Here is a 17,741-nt window from a genome sequence, read left to right as displayed (position 1 = left end):
GGAGCAGCCTTTAGCCAGGGCTGCAGGTGACTGGACCTGAGGGGTCAGGGGTACTGGTCCTGGTCCAATGAGCCAGAGAAGTGCCTGGGGTTCTCGGAATGGCCACATCCTAGAGGAGCCAACAGGGAAAACCAGAGTGGGCAGAGCGAGGGTGGGGTGGCGTGAGGAAGGCTCTGTGACTCAGGCTCAAGCTGGCTTTTCTGTGTCTGCCCGGCAGTGTGATGCAGAATGGGCTGTGGTGGCCACGAGGCCAGAGACAGCCCTGTGGGGTGAGGTGGTGTCATGCCCCCTGCTGAGTGGGGACCTTCCCTAGTCTGTGTTGAGCCGTTGGTGACTTCTTCCAGATTTCTTTGAAAATCAGGAAACTCAAGGGTGGGAACAGACAAATGAAGAATGTACCACTTCCACTGTCTCTGCCCTGAGACTTTGTTAACTTTCATCAGAGCCTGGCCCCTTCAGGCATTTGAGTTTTTTAACCAGACTCTGAGTTCCTTGAAGCTAGGTCAGTATTGTTTATTCATCTATTCAACAAGTAATTATTGGGCATGTACCAGGCACTGTTCTAGGCATTGGAGATGCCCCAGTGAGCAAAACAAAGACCCCTGACCCCTAGAGCTTCTGTTGTAGTGGGAAGAGAGAGAGGAACAATGAAACTATTAGTAAATAGTACAACCTGTTGGAATGGGAAAAGTGCTCTAGAAAAGCAGCAGTAGTGAGGCAGAGAAGGGAGAGGGAACAGGGCTAGGAGGCTTGGGTGGGGTGCAGTTCTCCAAAGGGTGGCCAAAGTGGCCTCATTGGGAAGGTGACATTTGAGCATAGACTTGAAGGAAGTGAGGGAGCCAGTCATGTAGCTGTCTGGGGGAAGAGCGTTTTGGCCAGAAAGAACAGCCAGTGCAAAGGCCCTGAGACAGGAGTGTGCCTGGCGTGTCCCAGAAACAAGAAGGAGCAGCACAGCAAGGCGGAGCATAGTAGGAAATGAGGTCAGGGAGGGAAGGAGGGTCCGAGGCATGTGGCGCCTTGCAGGCCATTGGAGGGCTCAGGAGTTTACACTGAGAGAAATGGGAACATCCTAACCTTTGTGTCCCCAGTGTTTAGCATGGTTCCTGCAGTAGACAGTAGATTGTCTTGAAATAGCAAATCTCAAGAGGGAATCGAGCACCGTATCTTTAATGAGCCAAGGAAATCCGGTCTTGGTCAGTACCAGAGTCTGTGAACCAGGACAGTTGGTTTTGCTGAGGGTTGCTTCACTTGATGTAGGCTGGGGGGCCACACGTGGGCCAGAAGGGGGCCAGTCCGTTCACTTCCCTCTCACGGTGCCCCAGCAATTTAACAACAGTAGGCCAGGAGGGGTGGTGTGAGTCACTCATGCCTGATGGAGGACAGTGAATGTGGCGAGTGGGAATAACTCTCCTCCCAGGAGACAGTTAGTGGGGTTTCCCCAGTGAATTCTGAGTCCTGGCTGGCCTGAGATTGACTGCCCACTGACCACTTGTGCGATGCTCATAACCTCACCCCAGGGGACCCTCCTGGTAACCTCCAGCCAAGCATGGGGACAGATTCTGGGAAGCTTCATGAGCAAAGAGAAGAAAAATAACATTCAAGGGTTTTATTTACTCCACCATATTGTTCTGGGTGACACTTGAACCCTGGATGGGTCATTCCCTAGGGAGAGCAGTGTCCGTCTGTTGAGTACTTATTGCGTGCCAGGCTGGCCGGCTTGCTCACCCTCCCTTCTCCCTCCCACAAGTATTTCTGGAGCATCCACACATTCTAGGCTGGCGCTGTGCTGGCCGCAAAGGATACAGGTTAAACCAGACAGACGAGGTCCCATCCTGACGCTCTGGTGGGGGAGACAGACAGTAAACCAGCACATCAATGCAGATTTAAGATTTGGATCTGGGAAGAAATATGCAACAGCTTTGGGAGATGATGGAGACGGAAGTCCTCCCTGAGGAGCTGACTTTGGATTTGAGGACTGAAGATTGAGGAGCTTGCCCTGCTGAGAGTGGGGGGTGGAGTGGGGGCGAGGCCTGTGATGGTCGAGGTATGGAAAATGCTGAGTCCAAGACCTCAATGTGTCTGAGATCAGAAGAGGCCAGGATGCAAGAAACGTTCTGGGTCAACGGGAGAGGGGGACATTTTCATTTTATAGAAGTGGAACGTGCTCATTCATCTCATTTAACATCTCATTTGAGGCTTATAATAACCCCAAGAGCGGGGTAGTGTTATCATCTGTTCTCCACATGAGGAGGCTGACGTTCCCAGAGGTCAAGTGACCATTCTCTCGTTACCCACTTGTGGGACATTGCAGGCGTCCAGCCCCAAATCCCCACGCTGTTTCTGTTTCATGCCCTTGTGTCACCATCTGCAGTGATAGTCACTTCCAGTTCAGCAGGAGATGTAGGGGAGTGTCGTGTTCTGGACTGAATGTTTTGGTAACTGAGAGTCACCAATATTTCACAGTTCATTACTTTTTTTAAGAGAACAAAATATAGTAAAATATTCTTCCTAAAGAACTACCAAATAAGTGCTTGGTATGCCATTGTTTAATGAAAGAGTGTAAGGTATTTTATTTTACATGAGTGTCAGACATGCACCTTCAATCATAAATATCTTGCAATTAAATTCATCCCACAGGCATCCAGTGGCTCTTGATTGAATGTCAGACACAGCATTGCCGGGGACAGACTAGGCAATGCTAAGCGTTGGGAGGGACAGAAAAGATGACCTGGGTGAAGAAGGCCAGGGGGATGCAGCTGGTCTCCTACAGACCTAGCAACACCCCAGAGATTGCTTTCTAAGAACTTACAACACCGTCTTGATGTTACCTGCTGTTTCCCTCAAAGTTGGAGCGCTGAGCGCATGTGCAATGTGAGTCCTCTGAGCCCTGAGATTGTTCCGACTCCAGATAAATGGGCATTTCTTTGGTTTATGCCTCTGCAGCTGCAACGCTCCCTGATAATTGGCCAATTCATGGAGAACAGTGCCGTGCTCCTCTTGTTAATGGAAGTGGCCTGTTACCTCTTCATGTCACCCCCCTCCATAGGTTTTATTTTCTCATTCAATTTGTCAGCATCCTCCAGTCGCCTCCCCACTGTGCTTGCAGTCGTGCATTTTGGATGTGTGTTTGGGCTTTGGTTCAGGAGCCTAGCATTACTCATGGTTTGGCATGTAACACATGCACCCATACATCACCCTGAGTTTACTCCGTCTGACGCTGGCTTGCTGATCACCTCCTTCTGGAATGAGAATAGACTCGCTCTGCAGCAATTATCGGGCCAGCTCCCTTCGCAGCCAGCTGCAGTGCCGTTGGTCATAGTTGGTGTAAACCTGGGCCACCATGACCCCCTGTGCCATGTGGTGCTCTGTGTATACGAGACAAAGTGGGAGATAATTACACGTTGTGGTTGGCCATAATCATCATCAGGTCGGAGGGCCACCTGATGAGTGGTGCGTAAACCATCCTGAGCTTTTGCTCCACGGAGCTTCCTGCTCCTCCGATAAGTGTGATATGGGCCTGGCGGGGCCTTGACATCCTTCCTTCCAGAGGCTGGCCCCGTGCTGGGAGGCTCGGCGAGTGCTTGTGGAAGGGCATGACTGTGTGAGCAGTCCAGCAGAAGGTTGAGCACGTGGGCACGGAAGCTAGACTTCCTGGGCTCAGGTCCTGGCTCTGCCTCTCACTAGCGGGTGACCTTGGGCCGGTCCCTTGCCCTCTGCAGCCCCTTTCCCCATTCAGTCGTCTGGAGGATGAAGTGAGTCTGTGTATATACAGTGCTCAGAGCAGTGCAGGGTGCATTTTAGATGCTCGCTGGATGTTCCTAGTGGTTATTACCACCTGGAAAAAATAACGAGAAAGTGTGCTTCCTCTTGGCACCTCACAGCAGACCTGTGGGGGATGCTAATCTGAGGCGCATTTGATGCATGTGGAAACTGAGGCCCAGAGAGGAGAAGGTAGTGAGCAGCACAGCCAGGACTCAACCCAGGGCGAATGAGACCTGGAGCCTGGGCCAGGGCTGCTCCAGCATCCCCATAGATCCCGCCCTGCCTTTGCTGTCCACCCTGCCAGTCCCAGCCCTGAGGCTGGAGGGTGGGGAGGTTGGCCAGGGGCCCAGGTGCACTTTGGGGAGGCAGAGTCTGACCACTACCAGACCAGAAAGCCAGGGAACAGGAAGTTGCTAGGAGCTAGAGAGTCAGGTTTAAAGCAGAGAGTGTGATTGCTTTTTAAGTGTTAGCCCCTCCCCTGCCAGCTCTGCCATCTAGGGGTCTGTTTGCTGGGGGGTTGAAGGTGAATAGAGTGCCCTTTATGGCAGGTGTTATGCCAGGCATCTCTGCATTCAGGAGCTCATTTCCACCCTGCGGCGGCATGTGAGGGAGCTGCTGTTGTCCCTGTGTTGCAGATGAGGAGACCAAGGCTCATTTGGTCAGAGTCTCTTGGCCAGTAAATGGGTCTGAGATCTGGGCCTAGGTCTGCCCTTAGGTAGGGCATGTTTTTGTTAATCAGCATGGCCTGCCTCGTTTCTCCTAGTTCTCAAATCGCTTAGCAGAGGTGTTTGAACAAAAGGATTCTAGTTGCTTCCTCAGAAGGTGAGTGGGCTAGGCCTGCGAGAGCTTGAAGGTGAACTTTTTTAGCTTGATCATTGAGACACCTCCTACAGACCCAGACAGAATTCTGGGGCCTCGTCACCTGTCCTTTCTGTTACCTGCCCCTTCTAGCCCCCAGTCTCTTTCTCCCTCCTTTTCTTCTCAACCGAGATTCTTCCCACAGCGCCTGCCTGGCATCCCCGTGCTCCTTTTCCTGGCCACTGCCGGCTACTGCCTTCTCCACTCCCGCTGCGCCACTGAGTAGGCGCAAAGAAACCCACTCAACAGGGTGTATCTGCCAGGCGCTGAGGCCGGGCACCTTGGCATCTCTTCCCAGGCCGTGAGCATTATAAACTCCATGAACAGCCAACTGGAGAGGCCGCCCGGCTGGCCCAGCACCACCCCCTGACTCTCCGTGGGCCTGCTGCTACCTGGGGAGCTGGCCAAGCACCTTGTGTCCAGGGCACCACCGCTGTCACCAAGCACACCAGCTCCTGGTGACCCTGGCCTTGACAGAAGTAAAGCGTGAATGGCAGAGCTCTGAGCTGGCCTTCCCACCATTCTCCTCTCTTCCCGAGTGTTCTGGTGAACTCCTGTTAACATTCAGATCAGTCATTTCCTTCTCCATGAAGCCCTCCTAAGCTCCCCACACCCTGACCTGGCAGAGTTCCCCACTCCTTCCTCCGTACCCCCCATCACCCCTCTTTCTCCATGTCCAGTGGGACACACTGCAGTACACTGTTCCTAGCTGGACCGTGAGCTCTGCGGAGGTGTGGCCCCCGGACCCCTCACTCTAAGCCCAGCAGTGGGCGTTGAGTCCGGGCTCAGTGAATGAATAGTCAGTCCCCTGGTGACCGCAGTGAGTCTAGCTTCCCAAGTTGTCTGATTGCTCCTAGCTTGTACTGAAGGCATTATGACAGCCTGACTTCATTGAAAATCCCCTAGGTAAACGTTTTTTTAAATCGAGGAATAACATAAATAAAGTGCATAAAAGTGCAGTAATCTTAGGTGTACTGCTTGCTGGCTTTGTACTTACGATTGCTTTTGTGTGTAATTCAGGTCAAGACAGAAAACATTCCAGGCATCCCAGATAGCTCCTTCTCAGTCTATAACCAACATCCCCATCCCTCCGCCAGCTAATCACCACTCTGACTTCTAGAGGTGCCTTTTTACAGGTTTCTTCTTTGGGCTGGCTTGGTGGCGCAAGCGGTTAAGTGTGCGTGCTCCGCTGCAGCGGCCTGGGGTTCACCGGTTCGGATCCTGGGCGTGCACCAATGCACCGCTTGTCAGGCCATGCTGTGGCGGCGTCCCATATAAAGTAGAGGAAGATGGGCATGGATGTTAGCCCAGGGCCAGTCTTCCTCAGCAAAGAAAGAGGAGAACTGGCAGATGTTAGCTCAGGGCCGATCTTCCTCACGAAAAAAAAAAAAAAGAAAAAAAAAGGTTTCTTCTTTAAGCGTGGTAAAATACAAATAACATTTGTGATGGATTAACCATTTTTAAGTATACAGTTCAGGGGCATTAGGTGCATTCTTTAAAGGTGTTCTTTACATTTAAATGGCAGTGGTAGTACTTTCTTGGGGTAAAACAACTGAATGATACAGAAGCAATGAGAGTAGAAAGTGAAAGTTCCCCCAACCTCAGTATCTTCCTCAGAAGGAACCACTGTTTTCAGTTTGTGTATCTTCCAGACCTTGCTCCGTGTCCTGTCATGCCAATATCTATCAACAGAGGAAAACCTGATAGATATGTATGTTTTAAATTGTTAGTTGTGTTTTTTAACCGTAAATGGAATCCTTGCTTGCTTGCAGCTTGCTGTTTCACGTGCAGCCTGTGTCCGGTTCTCTCTGAGGGGGTGCACCCAGACACAGTGGAGGATGTTCTGTCTGACATCGTGGCATCGGCAATGCTGCCTCTCCTCCTGCACTCAGATGCCCCAGCCTTGCATGTTTCCGTCCTTCCTTCTGTTCCCTTCCTCCTGACCCCTCTCACTGTCCTTGCAGAGCCTGCCCTCAGATCCGCCAGCCCCGAAAGGCCTTAGTTATCACTGACCCCTGGACAGGCACCTTCTCCAGTATGTAACTTTTAAGCCCAGAGCAAAGCCTTAGGTTGAAGGGGGGAGTCTGCTGGAAGATGTCGTTAACCAGCAGGCAGGGGCAGACACTTGAGGGAGCAGTTAGGCCCTCGGGCCACCCCTGAAATCACAGTGTTGGCCTTCAGCTGGCCCTGACCCCAGAAGCCAGCCTCAGTGTCCAGCTGCAGAGCCCCAGGTCTCCCCTTCATCTGCCAGTGGGGTGCCTGGCAGAATCTGCGTATCAGCGAGAAGGGGCTTGTGCCTCTATGCTCCTCCTGCAGCGCGGGCTCCGGGTTCCCAGGAGACGAGCCTTGGCCAAACCCGAGCCTCCTGCATTTGGGAAACATAGACCTATTTGCAGAATACTTTTCTCTGGGGCTTGCATGGTGTGCTCTTTTTATGAGAAGATAAACCCAAAGGCCCTCTGATTTTTGACTCTAAAGTGGGCTTTTCCACTTCTTCTGGTTAGTTTCATCCCGCTTGCCCTTCCACTGTGCGAAGTCCAGCTCCTGGGGGTGTTAAGCTCCTCTTTTCTTTCCTCCTCTTTTTTTCTTTTTTTTTCTTCTCTCCTTCACTTTGGACACAGTCCGGTACAGGCAGCGGCGCGTTGAGGCCCTGTCCTGCTCCAGGCACCTGGTTTAGTGTTGAAAACACAGTGGGGATTAGGAAGGATGGGGCCCTTCTCCAGGGGGCTTTCCGTCAGGAACATCGGGATTGCCCAGTGTAACACGGAGATTCCTGGGAGGCTGGCAGCCGGGAGGCTCTTGACAGGAGCAGCAGGAATGATCATGAATCTCTGCCCACATTTCCCAGCCAAGCCCTATCAGTTTCTCCATGGTAACTGTGGGATTTTGATGTTGTTACTATTAAGAAAAAAAAAAGTCAGGTTTTTCAAATACAGAATAAAAGAAGGGAAATTAAAGTCCATAATTCTTAGGTCCAAATGATCCTTGTTGAATTTTTTAACAAGTTAATATGCATACATGATTAGAAATTTCAAACCAAACAGAAAAGTATAGAAATGAAAAAATATAAGTACACTTGTGCGAGTGTACACGTACAGTACCACCCACCTTCTTTCTTCCCCCAAAGATGAAATGCTAATATATTCTTATGCAGCTTTCCAGGAAAAGTTGTGTTTGCACCATCATGTGTAGCCTTTGAAAAGCCTACCTGAAAGGGACCGTACTGCGTTCCCTGTTCATGCTTTTTCATCCTGGTGCTGTTTCTGCATCAGTATATCTAGGTATAAAAAGATCTCAGTCTTTTTAACATCTACATGGGTTCCCACTCTATGGACAGACCATAATTACCTAACCACTCGCCTATTGATGGACATTTAGGTTCTTTCCAGTTGTTTACTGGGTAGGTTGCATTTTAAAGGTTTGAAATTTCCCCAGTAAGCATGCCTCCCCCCTCCCCTTCCCCAACACCTGATCATCAAGAAAAGCATATCCCTTTGGAAAGTTCTTAAATTCATTTTCACAGTTGATTTTTTTTTTTTTTTTTTTTTTTTGGTGTAGGCAGGGACAGGAAGGTAACTGTAGTATGTTAGATGCTTACTGTATCGCCAGGCTCTGAAGGAACTTTATATCCATGACTTCGTTTAGTTGTAGGAGGCCAGAATTACTTGCCCCATGTTTTAGACAAGGAACCTGCTCAGAGAGGGCCCACAGCTCATGAGGGTTCAGCTGGGGTTGACACTGATCTGACCAGCCCTGGACCTTGTGCATTGTTTCACTTCCCTTAGTTCTGCCAGTTGTTCTGTACATCTGAGTCCATACGGAGCTCAGGGAGAGGTTTCTACTTCTATCCACGTGAATTTCTGCTTGTAGCTTCTAACTGGGTGGTGTTTTGCTCTTTTGGGTCTTGGTTTTCTGTTTCTGAAAGCTTTGACTGCATATGGCATGCTCTAAAATTCACTGGGAGTAAGTGGTGATGGGAGGACGCAGTTGCTTCATCCTGGGGCCCTAACTTACTGGGTTCGCGTCCTTCGGGAGAGGATGGGGGGGCGTCCGGGGGTGCGTTTGATCACACAGCATCCTAAGTGGGCTCTGATGGATGCTGTCTGTCAAGCGGTGCACGCTCAGAATGTTCCCATCTCTGGGCTCTTGGTTGTTGGTGTCTGTAATGTGCTATCTGGGTTTCCTGGACAGTAGAATCATGTCTCAGTTTATCTGTAATTTTTGTGGATGAATAATCCAAAGTGGATAAATAAAAATTAATGTTTGGATTTGGATGCTAATTTAGCTTTCAATTAGGTTTTGTTTTGAGCGTTATTGAAATTAATCTGTGTGCTTTGAGCACATTCCACTTATTGGCAAGGTACAGTAGCCCCCAGAATGCAATTGGTGGTTGTTTGGGGTGAATTCAGAAGATGGATAAACCAGATCAAGATAATGGAAAAGTTTACTTTAAAAGTTTTTCCTTTTTTAATAACAAAATGGTATCTGAACATCATCCAGAGCCTGGAAAGAGAAAAACACTTCAGTCACAAAGTTCTGTCCCAAACAAATCAGGCAGTTTTTCTTTTGCTCCTTTCTAGACCTGGCCTATTTGCATGTAAATACTTTTTAAAGAGTACTAAATATAGAACTGAATTTGAGCTCCTGGTGAAGCTCTGTTATTTTAGGAAGATCTTGGGCTTTGTAGTTGGGCAAGCTTCGATTCGAATTCTAACTCGGCAGCTCAGTAGCTGTGTGACAATGGGCAAGTCACTTAACCCTTCTGAGCCTCTTATTTTCTCATCTATAAAATGAGACTGAAGCAATCTACAGATTCAATGCAATCCCAATCAGAATCCCAATGACATTCTTCACGGAAGTAGAGAAAAGAATACTAAAATTCATATGGGGCAACAAAAGACCCCGAATAGCTAAAGCAATCCTAAGAAAAAAGAACAAAGCTGGAGGCATCACAATCCCTGGTTTCAAAACATACTACAAAGCAATACTAATCAAAACAGCATGGTACTGGTACAAAAACAGACACACAGATCAATGGAACAGAATTGAAAGCCCAGAAATAAAACCACACATATATGGACAGCTAATTTTCGACAAAGGAGCTAAGAACATACAATGGAGAAAGGAAAGTCTCTTCAATAAATGGTGTTGGGAAAACTGGACAGCCACACACAAAAGAATGAAAGTGGACCATCTGCTATCGCCATTCACAAAAATTAACTCAAGGATCAAAGACCTGAAGGTGAGACCTGGAACTATAAAACTCATAGAAGAAAATATAGGCAACACACTATTTGACATTGGTCATAAAGGAATCTTTTCGAATGACATGCCTACCCAGACTAGGGAAACTAAAGAAAAAAATAAGCAAGTGGGACTTTATCAGATTAAAGAGCTCCTACAAGACGAATGAAACTAGACTCAAGATGAACAGACAACCCACCAGCTGGGAGAAAATATTTGCAAAACATATATCTGACAAGGGGTTAATCTCCATAATATATAAAGAACTCACACAACTGAACAACAAAAAAACAACCTAATCAAAAAATGGGCAGAGGAAATGAACAGACACTTCTCCAAAGAAGATATACAGATGGCCAATAGGCACATGAAAAGATGTTCAACATCACTAATCATCAAGGAAATGCAAATCAAAACAACACTAAGATACCACCTCACGCCCGTTAGAGTGGCTATAATCACCAAGACAAAAAACAACAAACGTTGGAGAGGATGTGGAGAAACAGGAACCCTCGTACACAGCTGGTGGGAATGCAAACTGGTGCAGCCTCTATGGAAAACGGTATGGAGATTCCTCAAAGAACTAAAAATAGAGATGCCCTATGATCCAGCCATCCCACTACTGGGAATCTATCCAACGAACCTGAAATCAACAATCCAAAGAGGCTTATTCACCCCATGTTCATTGCAGCATTAGTCACTATAGGCAAGAGATGGAAGCAACCTAAGTGTCCCTCGACTGACGATTGGATCAAGAAGATGTGATGTATATATATACAATGGAATACTACTCACTCATAAAAAAAAGACAAAATCCTCCCATTTACAACAACATGGGTGGGCCTGGAGGGTATTATGTTAAGTGAAATAAGCCAGAAAGAGAAAGACAAACACTGTATGATCTCACTCATATGTGGAATATAAACCAGCACATGGACAGAGAAAACTGTATTGTGGTTACCAGGGGCAAGGGGGGTGGGGGGTGGGCACAAGGGGTGAAGGGAGACATATATATGTTGATGGACAAACAAAAATGTACAACCCAAAATTTCACAATGTTATAAACTATTAAAACATCAATAAAAAAAATGAGACTGATAATCCCTATATCTCATGGTTGTTATAAGGACTGATACAGCCATGTTTTCCATAATACGGGAACTGATGACATGCCCTTTTTGATTTGTCTTAGAAGCCTTGTGACTTTTTCAGGGATAAACTTCTTCCTCTAGGGCGAGCTAATCTTTAACTGATTGCTGATACTTGGCTCTAAAGAGAGCCAACATTTGGCTTCATCCGGTACACCGTGCTTTCTCTTTTCTGTTATTTATTTTTATAATAGCAAGGTACACTGGTGTTTCATTTCCTGTAGTGATATGTAGTTTCTTTTAAAATAAATTTGTTTAAATTAGAAGTTAATAATAACATCAGTGTGCTGTAGCTAAGACATAAATTGTGCAGGTGGTGTGTGGGTATGAATCCCAGCTCTGCCGCCTCTTGGCTGTGTGACGTTGGGCAGGTCGTTTATGTCTCTGAGCCTCGGTTTCCTCATCTGTAAAATGAGGATGGCAACAGTACTATCTCGTGGGTTTGTTGTGAAGTTCAGGTGAGATAACAGAGCCCTCAGAACAGCATCTGGCACACACAGAGTACGGGCACACCTCGGAGATGTTGCGGGTTCAGTTCCAGACCACTGCGATAAAGCAAATATTGCAGTAAAGTGAGTCACACGAATTGTTTTGGTTTCCACTGCATATAAAAGTTATGTTTACACTATACTGTGGTCTCTTAAGTGTTGCAATAGCATTATATCTAAGAAAACAATGTACATACCTTAATTAAAAATATTTTATTGATACAAGATGTTAACCATCATCTGAGCCTTCAGAGAGTTGTAATCTTGTTGCTGGTGGAGGGTCTTGCCTCGCTGTGGATGGCTGCTGACTGATCAGGGTGGTGGTTGCTGAAGGCTGGGTGGCTGTGGCAATTTCTTAAAATAAGACAACAGTGAAGTTTCCCACATCGATTGACTCTTCCTTTCATGAACAATTTCTCTATAGCATGAGATGCTGTTTCATAGCATTTTATCCACAGTGGACCTTCTTTCAAAATTAGAGTCAATCCTCTCAACACTGCCACTGCTTTATCAACTAAGTTTGTGTAATATTCTCAATCTTTTGTTGTCATTTCAACAATCTTCACAGCATCTTGACCAGGAGTATATTCCATCTCAAGAAACCACTTTCTTTGCTCATCTTTAAGAAGCAACTCTTCATCCATTAAAGTTTTATCATGAGATTGCAGCAATTCAGTCACATCTTCAGGCTCCACTTCTAATTCTAGTTCTCTTGCTGTTTCCACCACATCTGCTATTACTTCCTCCACTGAAGTTTTGAACCTCTCCAAGTCATCCATGAAGGTTGGAATCAACTTCTTCTAGACTCCTGTTAATGTTGATATTTTGACCTCTTCCCATGAATCACGAATGTTCTTAATGGCATCTAGAACGGTGAATCCTTTCCAGAAGATTTTCAGTTTACTTTGCCCAGATCCATCAGAGGCATCACTATCTATGGCAGCTGTAGCCTTACAAAATGTATTTCTTAAATAATAAGACTTGAAAGTCAAAATTATTTCTCAATCCACAGGCTGCAAAATGGATGTTGTGTTAGCAGGCATGAAAACAACATTAATCTCATTGTACATCTCCATCAGAGCTCTTGGTTGACCAGGTGCATTGTCAACGAGCAGTAATGTTTTGAACAGAATCTTTTTTTCTGAGCAGTAGGTCTCAATAGTGAGCTTAAAATATTCAGTAAACCATGTTGTAAACAGATGGGCTGTGATCCAGGCTTTGTTGTTCCACTTATAGAGCACAGGCAAAGTAGATTTAGCATAATTCTTAAGGGCCCTAGGATTTTCGGAATGGTAAGTGAGCATTGGCTTCAACTTAAAGTCACCAGCTGTATGAGTCCCTAGCAAGAGAATCAGCCTGTCCTTTGAAGCCAGGCTTTGACTTCTCTTTACCTGTGGAAGTTCTAGATGGCGTCTTCTTCCAATATAAGGCTGTTTTGTCTACATTGAAAATCTGTTGTTTAGTGTAGCCACCTTCATTAATTATCTTAACCAGATCTTCTGGATCACTTGCTACAGCTTCTATATCAGCAGTTGCTGCTTCCCCTTGCACTTTTATGTTATGGAGACAGCTTTTTTCCTTAAACCTCATGAACCAACCTCTGCCAGCTTCAAACTTCTTTTCCAGCTTTTTCACCTCTCTCAGCCTTCATAGAATTGAAGAGAGTTAGTTAGGGCCTTGCTCTGGGTTAGGCTTTGGTTTAAGGGAATATTGTGACTGGTTTGGTCTTCTATCCAGACCACTCAAACTTTCTCTGTTTCAGCAGTAAGGCTGTTTTTCTTATAATTTGTGTGTTCACTCAAGTAGCCCTTTTAATTTCCTTCAAGAACTTTTCCTTTACGTTTACAAATTGGCTAACAGTTTGGCACAAGAGGCCTAGCTTTCAGCCTGTGTCGGCTTTCAACATGCCTTCCTCACTAAGCTTAATCATTTGTAGCTTTTGATTTAAAGTGAGAGACATATGACTCTTACTTTCACTTGAACATTTAGAGGCCATTGTAGGGTTATTAATTGTCCTAATTTCAATATAGTTGTGTCTCGGACTAGGGAGGCCTGAGGAGAAGGAGAGAGACAGAACGGCCTGGTAGTGGAGCAGTCAGAACACACACATTAATCAGCTGTTTGCTATCTTACATGGGTGTGGTTCATGGTGCCCCAAAACAGTTATAATAGTAACATCAAAGATCACTGATTGCAGATCACCATAACAAATGTAATGATAATGAGAAGTTTGAAATATTGCGAGAATTACCAAAATGTGACACAGAGACACGAAGTGAGCAAATGCTGTTGGGAAAATGGTGCCAATAGTCTTGCTTGATGTAGAGTTGCCACCAACTTTCAATTTGTAAAAAATGCAGTATCTGTGAAGTGCAATAAAGCGGAGCACAATAAAATGAAGTATGCTCGTACCATAAAAGTGTCAACCAGAAATGTTTTTCTTGTGCAAACGACTGATCTCTGGGAAGCCCAGAGCGGGGGTAGGTAAAGTGCAGAGTCTCTGACGTAGGAGGGTGGGCAATAAATGGTAGCTGGTGCTATTGTTTTGATTATTTAATAATGATGATATTAATAATAGTCATAATAATAAACTAGGAGGTAGCATTTGTTGTTCTGGAAATTAATTTCCTGGGGAAGAAACTCTCAGGCAGCTTGATAGGGTCCAGTGAGATTCCAAGGTTCAAATCTGTCTTTTCTCTTGGTTCGACTTTTCTAGGCCAAGCCCAGCATTCGGTGCTTCATTAAACCCACTGAGTCGCTAGAGCGGTCCCTTGAGATGAACAAGCACAAGGGCAAGAGGCGGGTGCAAAAGAGACCCAACTACAAAAATGTTGGGGAGGAAGAAGATGAGGAGAAAGGGCCCGCCGAGGATGCCCAAGAAGACGCCGAGAAGGCTAAAGGTACAGAGGGTGGTTCAAAAGGCATCAAGACGAGTGGGGAGAGTGAAGGTGAGTGCGCCTGCGAACGCCACCCTGCCCGCACTGCGAGCCAGGCTGTCATTTTGTCTGGTGCCCCCTCGTGTGTCAGTGGGTGCTTCGGTTCATTCCTGACACAGGTGTACCTCATTCTGTACGACCCAGCCATTCGGAGGCAACTACGGGCAGATCCGGTACAAGACCCGCCCTCATTGGATGGGTGACCTGGAGCGAGGTTTTTTACTCATAACCCCGTGCCTCAGTTTCCCCATCTGTAAAAAGAGGGTAACAAAGAATATCTACTTTGTTATTTTGAGAATTAAATGAGTAAATACACGTAAAGTGCTCAGAACAGTGCCTGGCCTATGTCATAAGTATTTGCTGCTGCTGCTACTATTACTACTATTAATTTTATCATTATCTTTGTGATTGCTGCTCTTATTATTCCCTATAACCTGGAATTATGATTTTTGACAGAAGTCATTATTTCCAGTGCACTGAAGGAAGACAAGGGACCCCTGTTTAATGAAATTATATGCGTTTAATAGGATAATGTTTTTTGGGATTCAGATAATCAAATGGAGTCCCCCAGGTTCTTACATTAAGATTTTTTAAAGTCCTCTCTGTTTAGAATGAGGTACACTTGTGTTTGGTGCATATGTGCTCAATAAGCAGAATCGTTCAGTCCTCTTTTTGCCCTTGTTGGGATGATTCTGGTTTATTCTTCACTTCCCTCTTGTTGAGATACTGAACCTTTCTCGATCTGGAGAGCATTGTCTGCTCTGGGATTAAGTATGCTTGAACTGTCCAGTTCCCTGTGTCATGGGCCAGGCTCATAGCCACACAGATGGGGTGTCTGGCTTGGGAAGGTCATGGGGTGGAAGTGAGGCAGGGGCTCTGCTCACTGGAGGTGAGCTCTCGCCGCCTCTCCTGGGACAGACGCGGGCTCTCAGCGCCGGGCTGTGGTCTGCTAGGAGTGTGGGGAGCACTTCTTGCGAGCCGTCCTCCTGGGCCCTGGGCTACAGTAGCTGCTCTGAAGCCAGACCTGTCAGCCTGGACTGTGTGAGTCTCCCAGTCCACGGCATCTGAAGCTGGAAAACAGAGCAGCTCAGTAAATCAGTGACTGGGAATTCATTTGTGTTTGGGAGTTTGCCACATTTATGCAGCCAAAACCAGCCCCTGTCCCCACCCCTCTGGCCCCATTCTGATTTTCTTGGCGGTTGTCAGCGAATGCCATGATCACATTTTGATAAGTGTAACCAGAGCGTCTCTCCGGTGCCACCCATCTCTCTTTTTAAGGCAGAGATCTCCAGCATGCCTTTAGTTCTGTTCAAAGTGTGCAATCAGCATTTTGGTTTAGGAGTTCTTTTTTGGCTTGGGAAATCTTTGCCAACGAATATCACTTTGGTGGGGAGGTGAGGGGCAAGCACAAGGTAAGCCATACTCATTTGCTTATTTGGATCATTTTGATTTTTTTTTTTTAACTCAGAAGAAAATCGTCTGCTTAAACCCTAGGTTTAGCTGTGCTGTAGCCACACTGGGGGAAAATGGACAACTTCACCCCATTTTGTACACTGTGTTCTCATCAATTTTGTTTTGGAAAGATGCTGCCTCTTTCGTTCCAGTCCTTTTAAGGGCTGCTCTCTGACCAGGCCCGGGCCATGACTAACCGTGGTGTGGACAGGGCAGGCCCGGCCTCAAACACACAATCACATGAGTCAGCCGGACGGCCCAGTCCTGGCGCACGGGGGCTTCAGTAGCTCAGCAAGGCTGCCGTTCCAGCTCACTGTTGGGATTGGGGTAAGGACTCCCTGCACGCTGAGCCCACCTGCCCTATGCAGGGGGCAAGGGGAGAAATATTCACTAGCCTCCAAAAACGTGTTTTCTGGGTGGTTACTTGGCCAAGTTGCGCCAGGCAGGGCCCTGGAATTTCCCCAGCAGCCTTGCCTGGACAGTTGATACTGACTTCAGGGCTCAGTGGAGCGCGGCTCTCAATGACCCCCTCGGCATTTTGGTGCTCTCCTGTTTTTTCGAATGCATATTAGTCATTCCAAAATATGATGGGCCTGTTGTCTTCCCACCCAGCTCACCATAAATAGGTACAACTTTCCCAGGCCTATGTGGCAGACACGCCTAACCAGGCAGCAGCGGTTGTAGTCGGGAGCTTTTTGAATTGTATACTTGATCTCTTAGTTATTCTCAAATTTGAAGGCATGGCTGGTGGGTGTTCTCTCCTTAGATTGTATCAGTGCTTGAGTGAAACCACACAGCTGTGAATTCCTGTGACTTGGAACGGTGTCAGGCATATTTTCTCATTCAGTTTCAAGCCGGAGGACAGTGTAGATGGGGGGAGGTGCCCCCGGAGATGGGAGATTGACTTGCAGTCCTGTCTCAACATCTAGGTTTCTTGTGGGCCTTGGATCTTCTCCTTAAGCTTTGGACCTCATTTTTCCCATCTGGAAATGATGAATATAGAAAATATAATTCACATGTTGACTTTTTTTTTTTTTTAATGAGTATTTGTTAGGATCCTTGCATTTGCAGGATTTAGAAATTCTACTCAGACTGGCTTAAGCAAAAAGGGTGATTATTGTTCACATCACTGGGAGGCTTGGGCAGGGCTGGACTCAGGTGCAGAGATGACCATTGGCAGCATGAGGCTCGCATCCTGCTAACTTAGCCAGCAAGTGGAGAGGGAGCTGGTCCTTCCCACTGGCTGCAGCGGAAGGCTGGGGGCCGATGCTCGTAGCTGCTGATAGTCCTGGCTTGTCCACCGCTGTGGAGGGATGTTCTGTGCTTTGTGGCCAGGCCTGGGTCACGTGTCCACGCTCCTGTGACTCCCTCAGTAAACAATGAGCTGCGCTCGTGAGAAGAGGGAGCGTGGGTGCTGGGCTGGCAGGAACAACAGGTGCTTCGCTGGGAAGCCGCACTCTGTTTCTGTGGACCCTCGTCCCCTCAGGGCTGTCTTCTCCCTTCATGTTTTGAGGTGGATGTGTGGCTGTTTACTCCTGCAAAAGTACTTCTTCTCTAGCAAGCTGCCTGCATTGTCCCTGGATCTAGGGGCTTGTTGACAGCCTGGCTGTAACGGATAGGCACAGGTGACTCTTGAGTAAAGAGATGCTGGCACCAGATCCCCCCATTTTCATGGTAAACTCTTTACCTGAAAAGGTGGTATAAAGCACAGGACTGAAAGGCATTTGGTGACAAGTCACAGCTTTGCCAGGACCTGACTTAAATGTGGCATTAACATGTTTTTTCCTACAAATGCAACACCCAGAGTTCACACCTCCTCCACGTTTAAGCCCAGACGAGGAAGTTGTGTGAAG

The 17,741-nt window shown here is 47.0% G+C and overlaps 1 protein-coding gene across 7 annotated transcripts in view; it reads left to right on the top strand.

Moving 5' to 3' along the window:
* The window catches only part of CLEC16A (C-type lectin domain containing 16A), a 215,440-nt gene that overhangs the window by 39,609 nt on the left and 158,090 nt on the right, over nt 1-17,741 (top strand). For 6 of the 7 annotated variants that reach the window (XM_058570053.1, XM_058570051.1, XM_058570055.1 and 3 more), the window contains exon 10: nt 14,217-14,448. In XM_058570053.1, coding sequence (XP_058426036.1) covers nt 14,217-14,448 — 232 coding nt within the window. The remainder of the gene's footprint in view (nt 1-14,216; nt 14,449-17,741) is intronic. The other variant, XM_058570052.1, reaches the window with a different exon arrangement.

This window comes from Diceros bicornis, chromosome 26 (genome assembly GCF_020826845.1).
Source record: "Diceros bicornis minor isolate mBicDic1 chromosome 26, mDicBic1.mat.cur, whole genome shotgun sequence".
Lineage (NCBI taxonomy): Eukaryota > Metazoa > Chordata > Mammalia > Perissodactyla > Rhinocerotidae > Diceros > Diceros bicornis.
This window is presented reverse-complemented; position numbering and strand designations above follow the sequence as displayed.